This window comes from Nesoenas mayeri (assembly GCF_963082525.1).
Source record: "Nesoenas mayeri genome assembly, chromosome: 13".
Lineage (NCBI taxonomy): Eukaryota > Metazoa > Chordata > Aves > Columbiformes > Columbidae > Nesoenas > Nesoenas mayeri.
This window is the reverse complement of record NC_137550.1, coordinates 15,661,521-15,678,528: the sequence shown is the minus strand read 5'-3', so window position 1 is coordinate 15,678,528 and position 17,008 is coordinate 15,661,521. Positions and strand designations below refer to the sequence as shown.

Genomic DNA, 17,008 nt, shown 5'->3' with positions numbered 1-17,008 from the left:
ATTCTGTTTACCATTGCACGGAAACCTTACAAAAATAGAAGTTGGAGATTCTTGTACACACAGGGTTTAAGGCAGGTCTATTCTACCATTTTACATGTTTTTATAAAATTTCTGTAGCTATAGGAGCTATATGACATTTTTATATGAAATCATCAAAGTCATCAAACCATACTAGTCGTGCTGTTGGAATATCTACTTATAGTTGGTGCAGAACTTACTTAATCTAAATGCTTTGTTCCAGGAATGCCAAAGAAAATTAGAGCATAAACTTGGACTGGATTCCTATTTGCTCAAACCAGTGCAGCGCCTGACAAAATACCAGTTACTTCTGAAGGTATTTCATATTCTGCTTTGAAAGGACATCAGGAGATAGATTTGTTTTCCATTTTGTTTTATTTTTCAGTTGGAGTTTACCTGTAAATCAGCACCAAGTCTTAGATGTCATGTTGCTTATCTTGGCCCTTCTTAGTGACTTGCAGTGAGGATGAAAATTCACACACCTGAAAAAGGAACTAGAGCTTTTTAACAAGCCATTTTTATGGGAAGAAAGACTGAATCTGATCAGGGATGCAAAAAGACAGAAGCAGTTCTAAGAAAACTGAACCAGAGATGATCATAAGAGTATGATTAGTGAAATATATTATATTGATACATCTCCTCAGGTTGTTATAGTGATTGTAATCTTTAATGCATTTATCCTTGTGTCCCCTCTCTGAGGCAGGGCAGTGCTGTTACTCCTGATTTACAGAGGACTGGGGTGGTGGCTTCTGAACCCACTTTCCAGCTTCTTGAATGAGGGATGAGAACACAAGAAGCTGTAAGTGGGCAGAGGAGATCTGAAATGAAAGTATTTTTATATCAGGGGTATAATTCCCAACTCTGTCTTCTGCTTATTGACTCGAAGGCTCTGGATTTTGTAAAATCTGTTCCTTGTGTCTGCCACTCTGAAGACAATCTGCTGCAACCTTATTTGAAATCCTATATTACATATTGGCAGCTGATGGAAAACCCGAGCCTTATTTCCCATTTCTTACCAAGCAGAAAGCACAACACAAAGAAGTCAGATGGGTGTTATGCCATTCTACAACCTAACACCCTCCTTAATGAAACAGAAGAAAAATGGGCCATGCTTCAGAGATTTGTTCCACACCTTATGCTGACTATGGTTTAGAGTGAGTCTTTCTTCCAGTGACATCTGAAAAAAACAAAAACAAACAAAAACCACTCAGGCAGTATAGATTGCTCTTGGCCATTGGAAGCTTTGGGTGTGATGGAAAAGTCTGCTTTGTTCAAGTGCAAACACCTGCTCTTCCATTTCTATTTTCAGGAGCTGCTAAAGTACAGCACGAGCTGTGATGGAGTTCAGGAACTTCAAGAAGCTCTAGTTGCAATGCTGGATTTGCTAAAGTCAGTCAATGACTCTATGCATCAGATTTCAATAACAGGATATGATGTGAGTGGATCTGGGTAATCAGAGACCTTGCACAAGTTCAGATAATGCACTAGGAATGGATGGCACCCCAGAGTGTACGATCTGAAAACTATACTAGAACAGCTACAAAGTGAATGAGATCAGGAAGCTCTTACAGGTGACAGTCTTCCATCTGATTCAGGATTTTGGAAGATATCCACATACAAAGGACGTATCCAAAGTCGCCCACACTTGCCACCTTGTGGTTCTTGAGAGTATTTTTCCAAAGTGCACCTTGGTTCTCTCATGTCTCACCATGTAATTCACCTGGGGTGTCTTCGTAAAATTTCTCATTCAATATTTAACTAAATGCTCTGTGGGTAATTTTGATCCTTGCCCATTAAAGCAGTCAAGGGTGGGTGAGGGGATGGCTTTCTAAGCTTCTGGTCCCAATCCTGGTCTCCTTGAGAAGTCCATCCTCCAAGACCTCAGTTCAGGCTTCAATTTCATCTGCCCTCTCCCACTGAGTAGCCAGAGGCCTTGACATGCGCCTCCATAGGAGATGAAGGGTTTTCCCATCTTCCCAGTTCTTCCTGTTACTGACTTGTATCCCTTCACATAGACTATCTGCAGCCCTGTGTCCGAGACCTCTGCTTCCCTCCTGGCACCATGTTGTCACTCCCAAAAGATGATCTGATCCTTCCAGGAAGACATATTCTTAGAGTGATGTGCCTTGGAACAGGGTTGGCCCCATCACCCATCATTGTTTGGACAGTCCTCCTACATTTTAATGGATGTCTTTTTCTTTCTTTTTTTATTTGTCATGCTCTCACCAGGGTGACTTGAGTGAACTGGGGAAAGTATTGATGCAAGGATCCTTCAGTGTTTGGACAGGACACCGAAAAGGTCCAACAAAAATGAAGGATCTTGCACGGTTCAAGCCAATGCAGAGGCATCTGTTCCTGTATGAGAAAGCCTTGGTTTTCTGCAAGAAGCGAGATGAGCATGGAGACGGATATGACAAAACCTCATCTTACAGTTTCAAGCATTTTTTGAAAGTAAGGACTTTTTGGTTGACACTGTTGCAAATAACTCTGCAGACCCAGAGTGTGTTCTTCCTCTAACACACTGGCTCATTTTCTGCTGTTAAGGGCTGTAATACTTTGTGTGGAAGTACCATGCTCATGAAAGTCTGTTGGTTGTTATAAGCTGTGAGGAGCCCCTGAGCTGAAGGAGCAGCTGGGAGAGCCTATGAACTCAGAGTCACATATGTGGTGGCATCTGCCAGGGAAATGGTGCTACGGGCAAGTTTCAGGGATGAGAACATGCCTTCCCTTCTCCTCTAGTCCACTTCTCAGGAGCAGGGGCGAGGACATGAAACTGGGGGTCCCTTCACATCTTCCCCAACCTGCCTGGGAGAGCAAGGAAACTCCTCAAGCCCCTGATCCCCAGGGAGGTCTCTTGGGCTGGGGAGCACAGCCCAGAGGAGCCTGGCTGCTCCTGAGCACTGTTTTGTAGCCAGGAGGATGCAAAGATAATTCGCCCTCTCTCATTGCCTTTCTTCTTTGGCAGGCTCTAACTGCAGCTAGAAGTACAATGATGAGATGAAGAGAATAGTCTATAGCAATCTGTGAGGGACGTAAACAACTGTCCCAAGCCTATAAATGCCAACTATTATCAATAAAAGTCCCAAACTGCTCCTCTAAAAGAGACCTTATGGCGTGCTGCGTGTGATGGGCACTTTTAACATCAGCATTTTGTCTCAGTACACTGCCTTGGTTTTTTTGGTAGATAAAACCCCAGTATGGGTATATCTTAGAATGGAAAAAAAATATATATAAAAAAGGCACTTGGAGGCAGAGCCTTCAGGCCCAGGTGCTGCAGGTTCCTGATCTCAGCACCGTCTGAGGAGGGAAATGCCATCAGTAGTCAAAAAACCATGTAATAGTACATAAGTCTGTTCAGCTCCAGTGCACATTACAAATAGTGTATTAAAACCAAATCCCAGGCCATATGTTAAGGTACTTAAATGTTTTTCCCAAACAGCATCATTTTCTTTCTGGAGAGCTTGTTCTCCCTGTAGTACTTGCTTTACCATACGTGCTTTTGAAAGAACTGAAGAGGTGTTGTAGGAAAAGCCTGCTCAGAGGAGAAAATCCTGCGCTTAGGAGTCCAGGCAATGTGGTCAGGGCTTGTCTTTGTTTCGGGAGGGCTCATTTTCCAGTTGTTTGCATTGCCACACAGAGAGGTTGGGGTTAGAGCATCCATGGATGCTGCAGGATTGCATCTGCACACATACATTTTCAGAATTGCTGTCCTGAGGGAAAAATCATGTTCCTGGGGCTTGACATTTGTTTGATTCGTGGTAGTATCAGGAATTTTGTTTTTCAAGAATTTTTCATGGAGATTTAGAATTACACCAAGCTGTTTGGTAAAAGCTACATGGCTGGATTTCTGTAAAACAAACTAACGAACAGAAGAACCCCTCAAGGATAATATTTTACATACTGTGTAAAATATCCAGTGGGAAATAGTTCTTCAGCTGAGATTCAGTAACTTAGAGGATGCAGGTTCATAACTCACTGCAATGCCAAGAAAAATCCGTCTGCCTTGTACCGCCGTGGAAGGTGATGCAGATGAACGTCATCCTGGAGCTTCTCACTGACCCACCTCCATCTGCATTGCAGTGGACCAACAGCTGAGGGACAGTAAATCCTGGCCAGGGGGAGAACATAGAATTTCCAGATCCACTATCATGAATGAACAGAACTTAAATATGTCTATCTCTGGCACTTCTCTTCGCATCCTCATGGTAGATCATCTAAAATTCTTAATACCTTGATGCATGGGTAGTCTTATAGGAGCTTCTGTATAAATAGCCGTACCAGAGGAGATGCACAGCACTGGAAATTGCAGAATAAGGTACTCTTTAGGCTGCCCTTTAAACATCTAGCATAAATTATTTTTTAAAGTTTTTGTAAAGTCAGAATGGAGCCTGATCTGCCTTTCTAAGGCTTTATGGAGCTATACAGCACAGGAAAAATAATTTAAAGAAAATAAAATAGAACTAGGAAGTACTGACTGCTGTTCAGGGATGGGTCTTTCTGCATCTGGAGGCAAACACTTTCCGAAAAGTTCATAAGAGCTCTGCTGTTCACACCAGTGAAGAAATGAGAAAAGCTAATTAACAACTTGCTTCCTATTTCCTGAGGCTGTTCGTAGTCACTGAAAATCGGAGCCAATGTTCAAAAAAGTAACTAGGAACAGAAATGTTGCCCAGGTGGCCTAATCTGTAAATCATCAAAGTCTTTCAGAACAAAAGCTCTGAGGATGCACACATTAACAAAGAGGAACAGTAGTGTTAAGCAGATGTTCTTTGTATGGCTTAATAGTATTTGTACTGGATTTATCTAATCCAGTCTGTGTGAATAATTTATCATAGATGACACCATTATTATTAGATCTGCTTTAAAAAATGTAAATATTTTTGACCGTTTGTTAATCAGCAATAAATTGCTAGCAAACTATGCTTTAAGTGAGAAGATGGTTTATGCGATAACAGATATTAAAGCATTTTTCAGCTCTGTGGCAGGTGGGTCAGAGGTCTCCAGGTGCTGAAGAGTTTCTTTGTCTCTAAATAATAGTTTGAGTTACTGATTCAGGTTGGTCACATTGTGCAGATCCTAAATTATTTGTGCCTTTGGCATTTGCATCCAGCTTATCAAAAGTGGTCTGTGGTAACGGGTACCTACTTACAGCAGCATTTGGCCACATCTAGCTTGGAGTCTGCATCCGTCCTGAAAGCCAGATTTATGGCAGCTGAGGCTGTATATCCAAAAATTAAACCTTTTTTTGGAAACCTTGGGGTGATGTCTCAACTACAGAGATGGCCAAGGACCAAAAGAGGTTGACCTGAAATTCCTAAAGGAGTTCAGGGCTTCACAGATGAGTTTTAAAGATCTCTGAAAGAATGAAACACAGAATTCAGTGGGTGATTAAAGAATAATATGGCAGAAATAATGTTTGTAGAAAAGCAACCCGCCATGCATTTATAAAGCTTCATATGCCTCATCTGAGAAATTTCATGCTGAAAGTGGTATGAGATGATTTTTCAGTTAGTTCCATTGATTTCCAAGTGAAAAGTCCCCTAAGGTTCGTTGTTTGGTTTCAGAAAGCTTTGGCAAATAGAGCAAGGTGGAAAGTTGGAGGATAAGTCACATAATGACTTTCAGTTGCTACTGAAATGTAAGTTGATGAAATGTATTAAATTGGTTGAAAAAAAGGTTTGGATTCATAGGGAAGAGGGGAAGATTTATAGTATGTTTAATGTTTTGATTCTTTTGGATTTGCAGATGAATGCAGTTGGAATAACTGAGAATGTGAAAGGAGATCATAGGAAATTTGAAATCTGGTATAGCGGGCGAGAAGAGGTCTATGTCGTTCAGGTTTGTAGCTTCAAAAATCTGGATATTTGTACATCCTTGTAACAGTGTCAATCTTTAACACTGTAACACTTTAACACTGTAACACTGTTGATCTTTCTGGGGTTATCAGATGTTTAACTTGCATTTCTTCTGCCTCTTTGCCCATGTCTTTGTTCACAGAGATGTCTCAGTGACTGGTCCTTGGTGTCCAGTCCAGAACTGTAGAAGTCATCCTCAAGTGGAGATAGAATTACTCCTTGGAAATAGAACCTTTTATTCCAGATGAAATCTCAAATAGCTGGGAAAAAAAAAAGACCTTACTGTGCTTAATAGTTGGTGTGAATTGAGCTGGGAAATGAGCCTCATGCTTTAATGGATAGGGGCCACTTCTCCTCTACAATTAGATGTCAGAACTCCTCCCAGAGCAAAGGTTTAGCCTCCGTGGTGCTATTTCCAGTGGTCTTTCAACTCATCTGCAAAACAGTAGCCTGATTGACCTGATTTATTTATTTTTTTTGCCTTTAGTAGCATTTTGAATAGAAATGTATGGAGGTGAAATGTTTGCCCAACACGCTGTTCACAGGAAAAGCCGCTGTGAAGAAAATGTTGATTGATTTTTTTTTTTAATTAGTCTTCTGCCCAGCTGTTTTTTTTTCTATGTTACAACACAGTAGCCAACTAAAATTTGTAAAGACAGATTTGGCCCTTTGGGTATTTTGTAAAAGAGATAATATATATGCACACATGTGCTTTTGCCTGCACTCCTTGCGTTGTAGTGATGGCTCCACAATTTCCACTGTGTTTTGCTTGGGTGTAGTGAGGATCATCAATTTTAAAAGATTAAGAACATTTAAAATTTAGTGGTGGCTTTGGGTAAAAGGAGATTTCAGATAAGTACAGCATAGAAAAGTAAGATTTTATTCATACGTTATAATGGATAATTCTTAATTCAAAATTCATACAGTTTTCTCTTCTTCCAGGCCCAAACAGTAGATCTGAAGATGGCATGGTTGAATGAAATAAGAAAAATTTTGTTCAAACAGCAGGAGCTTATAAAAGGTACATTTGACCTATTTCCCTGTGGCATTCACTCTGCAGCAGAATCTTTTCTATTTTCACATTGCTAATCTTAAAATCCAGTAATTCTTACCAGAGAATTGATTTTCAGAAGCCTAGTAGCAAATACTATAGTGAGGCTTTACAGGGAAATAACATAGAGCTGTAAAGGCCAGGTGCTTATGTGAAAATGAATTACACAAGTACATACTTTTTTTTTGTCATTACCTTATTTCACATTTGTTGTCATAGGCTTAATTCAACAAGATACGTAGCAGATGCCTAGTTTTAAGCATATTAGAGACTTCAGTGTCAAGTTCACTGTTGGATTTGTGCTAAGATACCATCTTAATCATAATGACGTCTGTGCTTTGCAAGAGTCCCTAGGTCTGTTTTTCTCTAAACAGAAATCATTAGCATTGTACAAAGGGTCTAGCTTACAAAATAATGCTTCAAGTGTGATAATTACTAATAAAAAAAATTGATTTTAAGCTGGTGTTTGACCTCCCCACAGTGGAGAAGCAGCAGCTCAGCTCGTGCACGGACCAGCTCCCGCTCTGCTCCCAGCTGGGTGATGGGTGAGTCCCAGGAGCTGGACTGGGGGAGGTCTCTCCAGTATCTCCCATTGCTGGGCATCCAGTGCCTCTGGCCGCATCCTGGCTCTGTGCTGTTCCCCCCATCCCATTTCTATCCTCTGCATAGGGTTCAGGAGGGATGTGCTAATGTTGGTCCTTTGGTGGCAGTGGCGTGGGGACAGGGTCTGTAAGGGGCACCCTTGAGTGTTATCCTGGCAGCACAGCAGCTCCTCTGCAAATGGAGACAGAGGTTAAAGACGGTGCTCAAATTCAGGGGAAGAGGTACTGTAGCAACTTTATTTCCCCTACCAACAAATTAAAACCAGGCACTGAAGTCATTAATAGAATCATTTCAGTTGGAAGAGACCCTCAGGATCCTCGAGTCCAACTATAGCCTAACTCTAGCACTAAACCATGTCCCTAAGAACCTTGTCTAAATGCCTTTTAAACCCCTCCAGGGATGGTGACTCCACCACTGCCCTTGGCAGCCTGTTCCAATGCCTGACAACCCTTTCCATAAAGTAGTTTTTCCTAATATCCAATCTAAACCTCCCCTGGCACAACTTAAGGCCATTTCCTCTTGTCCTGTCACTTGCTACTTGGGAGAAGAGACCAATACCCTCCATGCTACAACCTCCTTTCAGGCAGCGATAAGGTCTCCCATCAGTTCCTGTTCTCCAGGCTGAGCAGCCTCAGCTCCCTCAACCAGTATAGAAACTTACATTAAAATGTACCATTATTATTTCTGACCCTGTTTCATAAAACCCTGTGGAGTTTGCATTCATTCATAAAGTAAAACTAATTTTTTTTTAATTTTTTTTTTTTTTTTATTTTAATAATTCAGAAAGCAGCACAGAGCTTCCATAAGCTCAGAAGAGAACGACTCGGAGCGCACCAGCCCAGTGATGCTGGACAGTGGGCTCCTGTCCCCCCAGAACAAGCCTCACAGAAGTACGGACCCTTCCCCTTCCTTTGGGATGTGCTTTGCGGGTGCAGGGGTACCCCCAGCCTGAGCTGCGCATTGTCTTGCAGGCTGGCCAGGAATGTCCCAGTCCCTGGAAATCTGCGAGGGGCTGGAGGAGTGGTCAGGTAACCAGTATCTCTCCAACTGCTCAGACACTGAGGAAGAGGATGGGAACCAGCTGGTTAGTACAAGAGATGCAATAGTCTCAAAGCTTGTTTTTGGTCATCTTGCTTTGTTTTTCTTCACTGGATAATGGATGTATCTTGTCCGTGTTTCTCATATTTTCTGTATCTCAATTTTGGGGAGCGAGGAGATGTCTCAGCCACAGTCTTAAAATAATTTTAATTAAGGTAGCTGATAGGGCTCTGTCTTTTCCCTGCGGCAGTGGGAAATAACAGCAGCTGCATGATACGAAATATAGCTAAATAAGATATTTTTTTCTTATTACCACAGTCTCCAGGAAAATATAAAGCCCTTGCAGACTGCAAGAGGAGAGGATCAGAGGACCTGCTGGTGAAAAATGGAGATGAAATTCAGCTTTTGCATGAAGATGGTGAGGGACAGTGGTAGGTATTTTAAGGATTATGTTGCCTTATCTCTCAGAGTCTGCAAGGGAGTCCTGTGCAACCTTGTGTGCCTGGTGATACACTCATTGCAGCTTCTGGTTAAGTTTTAGACTGCCCCAGAAAGCTGGAGAATTCATTCCCTTGCCAAGATTAGAGGCCATAGGCACTGGCTTGGTCTGGGAAAACATGTCAGGACTTCCCTTGCCATTAGAATCTGGTCCAGCTGTGTTTTACCAACATCTTCACAGCCCCTCCTCACACTCTTCCCACTTCAGATGATGCTTCAAGTGCGACCTCTTTGCCCACCTCAGCTCAGCTGCTGGCTCCATTCCTCTAGGCTTATTATAGCAATACTGAGTAATTGTGAGACATTTTCCTCAAACAGCTGTCTGAGTGTTAACTGGTTAATGGCTGCAGACCAGCTTGCTGTTGAATTTAAAGCTGTGGCTCACAAGATAACACTTCCCAGCTGGTTCTCTCCTTATGGCTGGGAGCATTGCCTGGGAAATCACCATTCTCCGCCTTCTGCCTGTTGAACCATTAGTCTCATCTCAGAGGGCATTGTGCCCTCTTCTGATTTTTGCAGCAATTTGGCCAAAACTTCTGGCTGTCTTTCCAGGCTGATTTCTGACTAGCCAGCACTGGGTCTCGGTAGTAGAAGGTGCAGCACACTAGTGCTTTGTTCGGGGTATGGGAAGGGTGATATTAGCAGAAACCTGAACTGGATTTGTGCAGGCACTTGCCCCTAATTACACAGGCACAAATACCCCACCGAGGATTCCAGGCCAAGACCTATAGGCCTTGGATTTCAAGGGAAACTTAGTATGTTGTTAACAAACGCAAGATGTGAAGCATTACTGAACACTCACAGTCTCTCATGGTGGTTTTGGCAAGTGCCAGGCAAAGATTTCTCACACCAAACTTTTTTGTTAGTGTAGATTTCACTGCGTAGAATCACAGAATTGTAGAATTGTTTTGGTTGGAAGAGACCCTCAAGATCATCAAGTCCAACTGTTAACCCAACACTGGTGCTAAACCGTGTCCCTAAGAACCTCATCGGCGGTTGTGTGGAGTGTGTCCATGTCAAACTGCTGGTGGGTTGGCTGGTTTCTTTTATTAATACTGTTGTCATTCAAAGGTTGGTGAAAAATCTAAACAGAAGAAAAGAAGGCTGGATTCCTGTCCACAGTCTGCAGATAGTAGTCGGTGACTGCAGGTTTCGGAATGCCAAAGTCGCAGGTATCCTATAGTACTCCTAGCAGAAATATCTTGTAACTCCAATCAGGTCTTTTAAGCCATTTGCATTACACTTGATATACTAAGTCTGGCTGCATATGTATCTGCAGGGAAAAAAAAAAAGAAAGCAGCTACTCCAAAAAGCCTGCAAAAGTAGTAAATTAAGCTTTGATTTGTTTGTTAACTCCTTAAGACATTTCTGTGACTTCAGGCGCTAGTAAATTAAAACCAAGCATTTAAAAATGTAGATTTCTTTGCAAGAGCACTGGGTAGAAGATGGAGGGAGAAGAGACGGAGTCTGATCAGGGATTCCTGTGACTGTTTTGCCTCCTCGCTGCTGTAGCTCAAACCCCTTGTGACCAGGAGGCACGTAGGCAAAGTCTCCTCCTGCTGCAAAAGACGCCGTGGCCCCAGCACTCTCAAGGCAGTGCTTCATTTCTGCAGCCTCACTCTTGCCCTCCTTGCTGCCTGCTTGTTAATCCATCATTAGAATAAAGTTTATAAACAGGTTACCAGGTTTCAGCAGAAGGCTTTTAGTCTCAAAAATAATATTTCTCATTTTCTAGCAGTAAACGTACATAGAAATAGATAGGGAAGCATAACAGATGACACAAATGCCTTAAGAGCAGCCTGTTGTCCTTGCCATGTATTCAGTATCATTGCTCCATGTGTTGCCTCATCACCATTATGTCCACTGGAAACGGGAGACCAGGGTTTGTGATGGGAGCAACTCAGGAAACCTACATAGATTTAATCCATTAAAAAAAAGCAAAAAAGAGTAAGCCAGTTATGACCCTATGAAACAAATTTTGCTAGTAGATATCTATTTAAATACTTCCTTTTTGTCAAAATCTCATGTTCTGATGAACATGAAGGAAGCCTTCTGAAAGGCTTAAAATTCCAGTCAGCTCTTGATTGTTTTCCAGTATATTTCAGTGAAATCCTTCCTATACAGGAAGGTATTTTTTAATCCCCTTTGTTGCAGGCAGTCATATCTCCCAGGTTGGAGGTTTTCTGACTGTACGTAAGGGGCAGCTCACAGTGGGCAGCAGCACAGCTGAGAAGTTCCCCTCCCACCCTGGAGCACAATGCATTGCCTTCTCAGCAAGTCTGGTTACCACATCCAGCCTGGTCCTGGACTGCAGCCTGTGCAGGAGGTTTCTCCAACCATAAACGCGTCCTGAAAATAGGATGCAGGCAAACTTTGAACGCTGTTTTGATTTGCCAGTGGTCGTATCCCCCAAAGCCCAGAGACTTACAGCTCCAGGCTGGTTTACAGAGTTAGTGAGTGCAAACTAAGGAGAATTTTACAAGGTGAAACCACAGAAAGCTACCCCTGTAAAACTCACACCACTGCCCAGGTGCTTTGCAGTCATGTTGCCAGGGTCTAGTCACAGCACTAAGGCCTTATTTCTCCCTGTTAAGATTAACTCTGTTCTCTCTCTGTGTTGCTGATCATGTGTGCAGTCTCTTGGCATGGTTCTAATTTTACATGTACTCCAGGCAACATTGTAAGAAGATGTAGGATGTTTTCTTACCATTTCCTAGAGCGATTCCTACAGCTTTTCAGTGACATGTCATTATACCCATAATATACTTGCACTCTGAAAAGTGATTTTCAAAGGCTACCTTTGTATTTAGCAATTCCCTTTCCTCCTTGGAATGGTTGTTTTATACTGCGGGTGGCTTAGCAGCACTGACGGCTCTGACACGGTTTGGATTGGGCTTTTTTCTGCTTCTTCAGGAGATGGAGCTCTTGCTCCAATATAGCAGAGGGAGAATTAGGCAGCCAAACTTGTAGAGCAAAGTAGGGGCAGGAGAGAGCTTCATAACACTCATATTATGAGCTGCTCGTGCTGAAATGCTGTTTTGCATGTAAGCAGGGTCAACTTGATTAACATGCTGTGGGGTCCCCAAGATCTAGAGCATGCTGAAGTCTCTTCAGAGAGAAGCACTCTGGCCCTTTGCAGGGAGTAATATTCTGGCTGCTAACATTCCAAAGATCATGATTTACAGCCCTGACAGCATCTGTGTCAATGAAGGAAAAGTCATCTCACCACTCAGCTGCGCTGCAGCACCCACTTTGTGGCAAACGAAGAGTGGGGATGGCAGAAATGAGGTCCTTGCCGTAAGCCAAAGCAGATGTGTGACTTGTTTTCACTTCAGTGACATGTTGGTCATGTCCAGCAGTGCCCCAGCCTCCGCTCTCATCAAGGTTAAGCTCGATCCCGGCTCCTTTCTTGCAGCAGGGATAAACAAATGTAAGCAAAAGGAACATGGTGTTTGCTCCCAAATTACCACATCAAAACAAAATAGGGGCAAAGCATTTTCAGCTTTTTTCACCTGACCTTTAACAGCTGGGCCAGGAGAAGGGCAAGTTTCTGATTTCCACTTGCTGTGTGGAGGTTGCGTGAGACTGATTTCTTTTAGAGGGAGCATGAAATAGAGTAGCCTGAATAAAAAAGAAATTAAAATGGAAAATGGAAGCAGTGACAAATGCCTTTACTTGTTAGATTATATATCAGGAATATTATTAATACTACACATTTGTAGTTATTTTAAACAGCAAAAAAGTTGCACACAGAATTTGACTTGAGCCCCAGGGCCAGGAGTGCTCAGAACAGGCAGGCGAGGATGCTCTGTGCCAGGGCAGACGCACACACCCGCTTGGTTTAAGGAGGGTACAGGCTACTGTTCTACATGCCAGACCCTCTCCCAGTTTGTTTTAACACTTCCCTTGCCAAATCACCTCTTCCAAGCCTTAAGGGATCCCCTGTGTGTGCTCTTCATTTGATAAAGCTGAGCAAAGGTTTCCCCCGCTGGTAGTGCCCGAAGAACTGAGCTTGCATGTCCTCTGCTCCTGCTGGCCATGGTGCTGGGGATTGTCCCCTCCACTGTGCTGGGCTTGAGGCAACCTTTTACGTGGCTCCCTACGCCACGTGGCTTGAATTTGCCCGATAAAAGTATCGTACATGACTGAGCTCTTGCAGGCTGGCGTAAGCATGTTAGCTGAAATGTGCAAGTTCTGGCCAAGTTCTGTTTATGATGTCACTTGTAGCTTTGCAGATGCAGTACAGCTGTTTGCACTATTACTCATGCACTTTAATGATTGCAGCCACAGGCTTTTGCATTTATGCAGGGTCCATTAAAAGTAATGCTGACTCTTTTTTTTGGCCTTTGAAATGTAAAGCAGGGTCTTCTTGTACAACCCACAATGCCAGCCAGCTTCACAGAACAGCTATTTTATAATGCCAAAAAAAAAAACCACTCCAAAAACTATTTTGAGCCTGACAAAATATGGAGCCTAGAGAAGGTATCAGCTGGCCATGCTGTGATAATCAAGTGATAGATGATGGAAATGAGTCAAACCCTGTGGTCCTGCCTTAGGTGAGGCTCTCACTGAAGCTGGTGGAAGTACAGCTTTTAGGGAGAACTGCAGGAGCACACTCATTTTTTTATGTTATACAAATGTTACATGATTACAGGGAACAATATATTTCTTGGAATAAGATGCTTTAATATTAACATCATTCTTCATTACTTTATAGATGCTGCCCTGTGTAACACAAGAAAGTTTAGTTCCCCTTGAATTACGGGTGAACTAGTAGCATCCTATTTTCGATGCTCTTTGGAAGCTTTCAACTAAGTGTTACAGAGAAATAGCACAATAGTTGGAGTTGTCCTGTACTGTTCATCACATTCACAGACCTCCACAGCATCATCTGCACTGAACGGGACTGGGGTCCTAAGCAGCTTCTCATAGTCATAAAGGAAGCCATCCTCTGCTCTTTCTTTTTTTTCCTCCTATGGAAAGTACAGTATTTTATTATTTTTACCTGCTATTTTTTCCATGACATCCATCATGTTTCATCAGAGAAGTACACTACAGTTTCCTGACACTTTGTTTAGATGCTTGAAATTTCCTCTACAGGTTGAAGGCTTTACCTACTTATTAGCTGACAACTGTTGAAGTTGATTGCAAATAAAAGAGTTGAGTTTGGGTAAACCAAAAAAATCAAACAAAGAAGCTGTATGTCCTGCTTAATTGATTTCATGGATGGATTTTTCTTAAATATCTATTTCAGCTATGTGAATGTAATGTTCTGTAAGAGCATCATCTAGCTGACTCACATGTGAAGATGCAATAACACTAAAGATACTCTTTTTGCACTTAGGGTCTGACTCCAGCTCATTGCAGTCAGTCCAATTGATTTCAGTGAGGTTTGGATCAGGTCAAACTGACAACTCAGGGTTGTCACCAATCACTTAGGGTCCCAAAGTGTCCCAAGGCTGAAACCTGTATTAAGCAAGTGTTGAAGTTTACATTAAATGTATGTACTTTTGGAACACGTGCCATAAATCAAAGTTAAATGTCCATGTTTGCACTAAGGATATTGTTGTGATGAGACTGTACTTTTCAGCATCTTTAACAATAATGTATCTATTCAATTTTTGAGAAAGAGAAAAGAATATTGAGCGCTCATAATTTAATTTTGTGTTTCTTTGTCTAGTTTTGCTTCTGTAGAACGTAGGTACAGGTGGTTTGACTTTTAAGCACATGTGTGCAAAGAGCACCTACCTGGCTGTGTGGAGAGCAGGGTTAACAGTCTGCATGCGGTAGTGAATTTGCTCTGTCCCATCACATTGAAATGTTTTATACCGTGGACTAAGGGGGACCTTTATGATCTGACTTTGATTTGTGAACCATGGATTCTTAGAGACAGTACTCAGTTGTTAAGTTAAAACATAATGGGATATTTATTTTTTTTGGTGATCATTTTTGTACAGAGGAATTGTTGAATGACATGATGGCTGTGGTTGCCTGGGGGATTCCCCACCATGCTGGTGGGCATTTCTCCAGTTTGGGTGGCCAGTATTGCAGATAACCCCTGTCCGCCCTCAAAAATGTGACCATCTGAGTCTGAACTGAGCAACACTGCAAGATCTAGAAAGATCCCAGTGTTCTTCAGCCACTGGCAATCATAGCAGAGGGGTTTTAAGTCACTGAGGGTTATTTCCAACTACTTTAAAATTGCTCACAATGCACGTGGTAGGTGGAAAAGTAGGAGTCTCTTAAGTTACTGTCAGGGCTGTTTATAGTGGTAACAATTCTCGTGGTAAGAGTACACATTTTGAGGTACAATTGTAAATATTTGTCTCAAACATAGCACACACTGCATATTAAATGGTTTTAATCTTTTTTTTTGTGTCTTCCATAGTTTTAAATCTAAGGTTTTATTAATTTATGAGGTTGATAAGTTCTGCAAATCTGAATGTACAGTCTTGAGATTTTTAACATTTGAAACTTTGCACACGACATGGTATGTTACCTTAAGTATGCTGTTGAACTAGGCTCTTCATGTATATGTTATTATAAATTACGGTAGAGAATTTTCTCTGACTGCAAGTTTAAATGAACTATATTGTATATGTACCTGTAAAAATGTGTTAAATCTATATTTAAAGATTAAAAACTTGTTAAATAAATTCATATGGGAATATGCAATTCTGTACAAAGACACCTCTGCTACAATTCTAGACAGAAAAAATGATAATTCTCACAGTGTCGGTTTTACTTAATTTCTTTGGAACTAATATAACCTTCTTACATGCATTTTGATTTTAAAATAAGCAGTGGCAGAAGATCCGATTAGCTCCTTGTGGGATGTAGCGGCAATGAAATTGGGAGAGGCACCTTAGCGCTCATCGTGGCATCTGAAAGAGCAGCTGTGGAAATCCTGCCCTGGCTGGGGGTGTCTCCATCACCAGGCTCCCCCGCATCCCAGCACCGGGCAGCGCTGCCAGGAGAGACCGTGGGGCTGGGGCCGTGCTTGTGGTGGGTGCACGTGGGTTGTATGGGCATCAACAGCCCTGAGCAGAGGTCAACCGCCCTTCCTCTGGGATTATTCCCTTGCCTTGAAGTCGGAACTGAATTAAGCCCATATGAAGCAGCCCGACAGAGGATGTCTGCCCAGCATAGCCTTTCCCTGGGGTGTCACCTCCCTTTCCCAGTGCCTTGGTGCCAGCACCCACCCCAGGCATGGGGCAGGCATGTGCCAGTGAGGTGTCACTGGTTCTGACCAGACACTGGGGTGTCCCATGCCGCCTGTGCTCTGGGGACAGTCCACAAGCTTGTTTTGGGGAGTGCAATGTGCCATGTGCATCACCACCAGCAGTGTCCATGGCTGCAGTCTCCAGTTGAACATGATTAATAAGGAGACAAGGACAGGTAATGAGCACTAAGCAGTTCTCTTTATAATCTAACAAGGCTCTGCAGAAATCATTAGCATAAAGCCTGCCACTACCTTTAGATGAGTTTTATACTGATTTTAGGTCATTTATAAAGCCAATTTTTGCCATCAAAAAACAGAAGGAGCATTTCCTGCTGCTCGTGATTCATCTCAACCTGACTGATGTGAAAACATCTGGCTAAGTGTGCTGGGGGTGAAGTGTTTTGTGTGTTTTCTGCCCTCGTGTGCTCCTGCTACAGGGGTGATGCTGGATGCCAGTGCCAGAGCTGCATCCCCTGGGGAGCACGAGGAGAGCAGTGCCTGCTGGGCTCCCTTGCCCGTGGTGCTGTGCAGCAGCCCCGGGCATACCGGTGGCACAGTGGCCTGTGGCACACGTGAGCCGTGCCTGAGCTCATCCAGACCAGCCTCTGCACCGGGGATTTGGGGACTTACCCACTTTCAGCTGTGCTGATGCATTCAGGAAAGCAGTCATGGGTAATTAAAAAAAGCTTTTTATTTCCTTATTACCACATTTCCACTGTGTTC

At 42.7% G+C, this 17,008-nt stretch overlaps 1 protein-coding gene across 1 annotated transcript in view; it reads left to right on the top strand.

The window, feature by feature from the left end:
• Positions 1-13,821, top strand: part of MCF2 (MCF.2 cell line derived transforming sequence) — a gene marked incomplete at its 3' end in the record, with an annotated part of 56,786 nt that extends 42,965 nt beyond the window's left edge. The window contains exons 20-30 of the mRNA XM_080352378.1: positions 242-334; positions 1,328-1,453; positions 2,248-2,469; positions 5,764-5,856; positions 6,816-6,894; positions 7,406-7,469; positions 8,311-8,417; positions 8,499-8,611; positions 8,884-8,996; positions 10,135-10,235; positions 13,781-13,821. Coding sequence (XP_080208504.1) covers positions 242-334; positions 1,328-1,453; positions 2,248-2,469; positions 5,764-5,856; positions 6,816-6,894; positions 7,406-7,469; positions 8,311-8,417; positions 8,499-8,611; positions 8,884-8,996; positions 10,135-10,235; positions 13,781-13,821 — 1,152 coding nt within the window. The remainder of the gene's footprint in view (positions 1-241; positions 335-1,327; positions 1,454-2,247; positions 2,470-5,763; positions 5,857-6,815; positions 6,895-7,405; positions 7,470-8,310; positions 8,418-8,498; positions 8,612-8,883; positions 8,997-10,134; positions 10,236-13,780) is intronic.
• Positions 13,822-17,008: the final 3,187 nt, after the last annotated feature.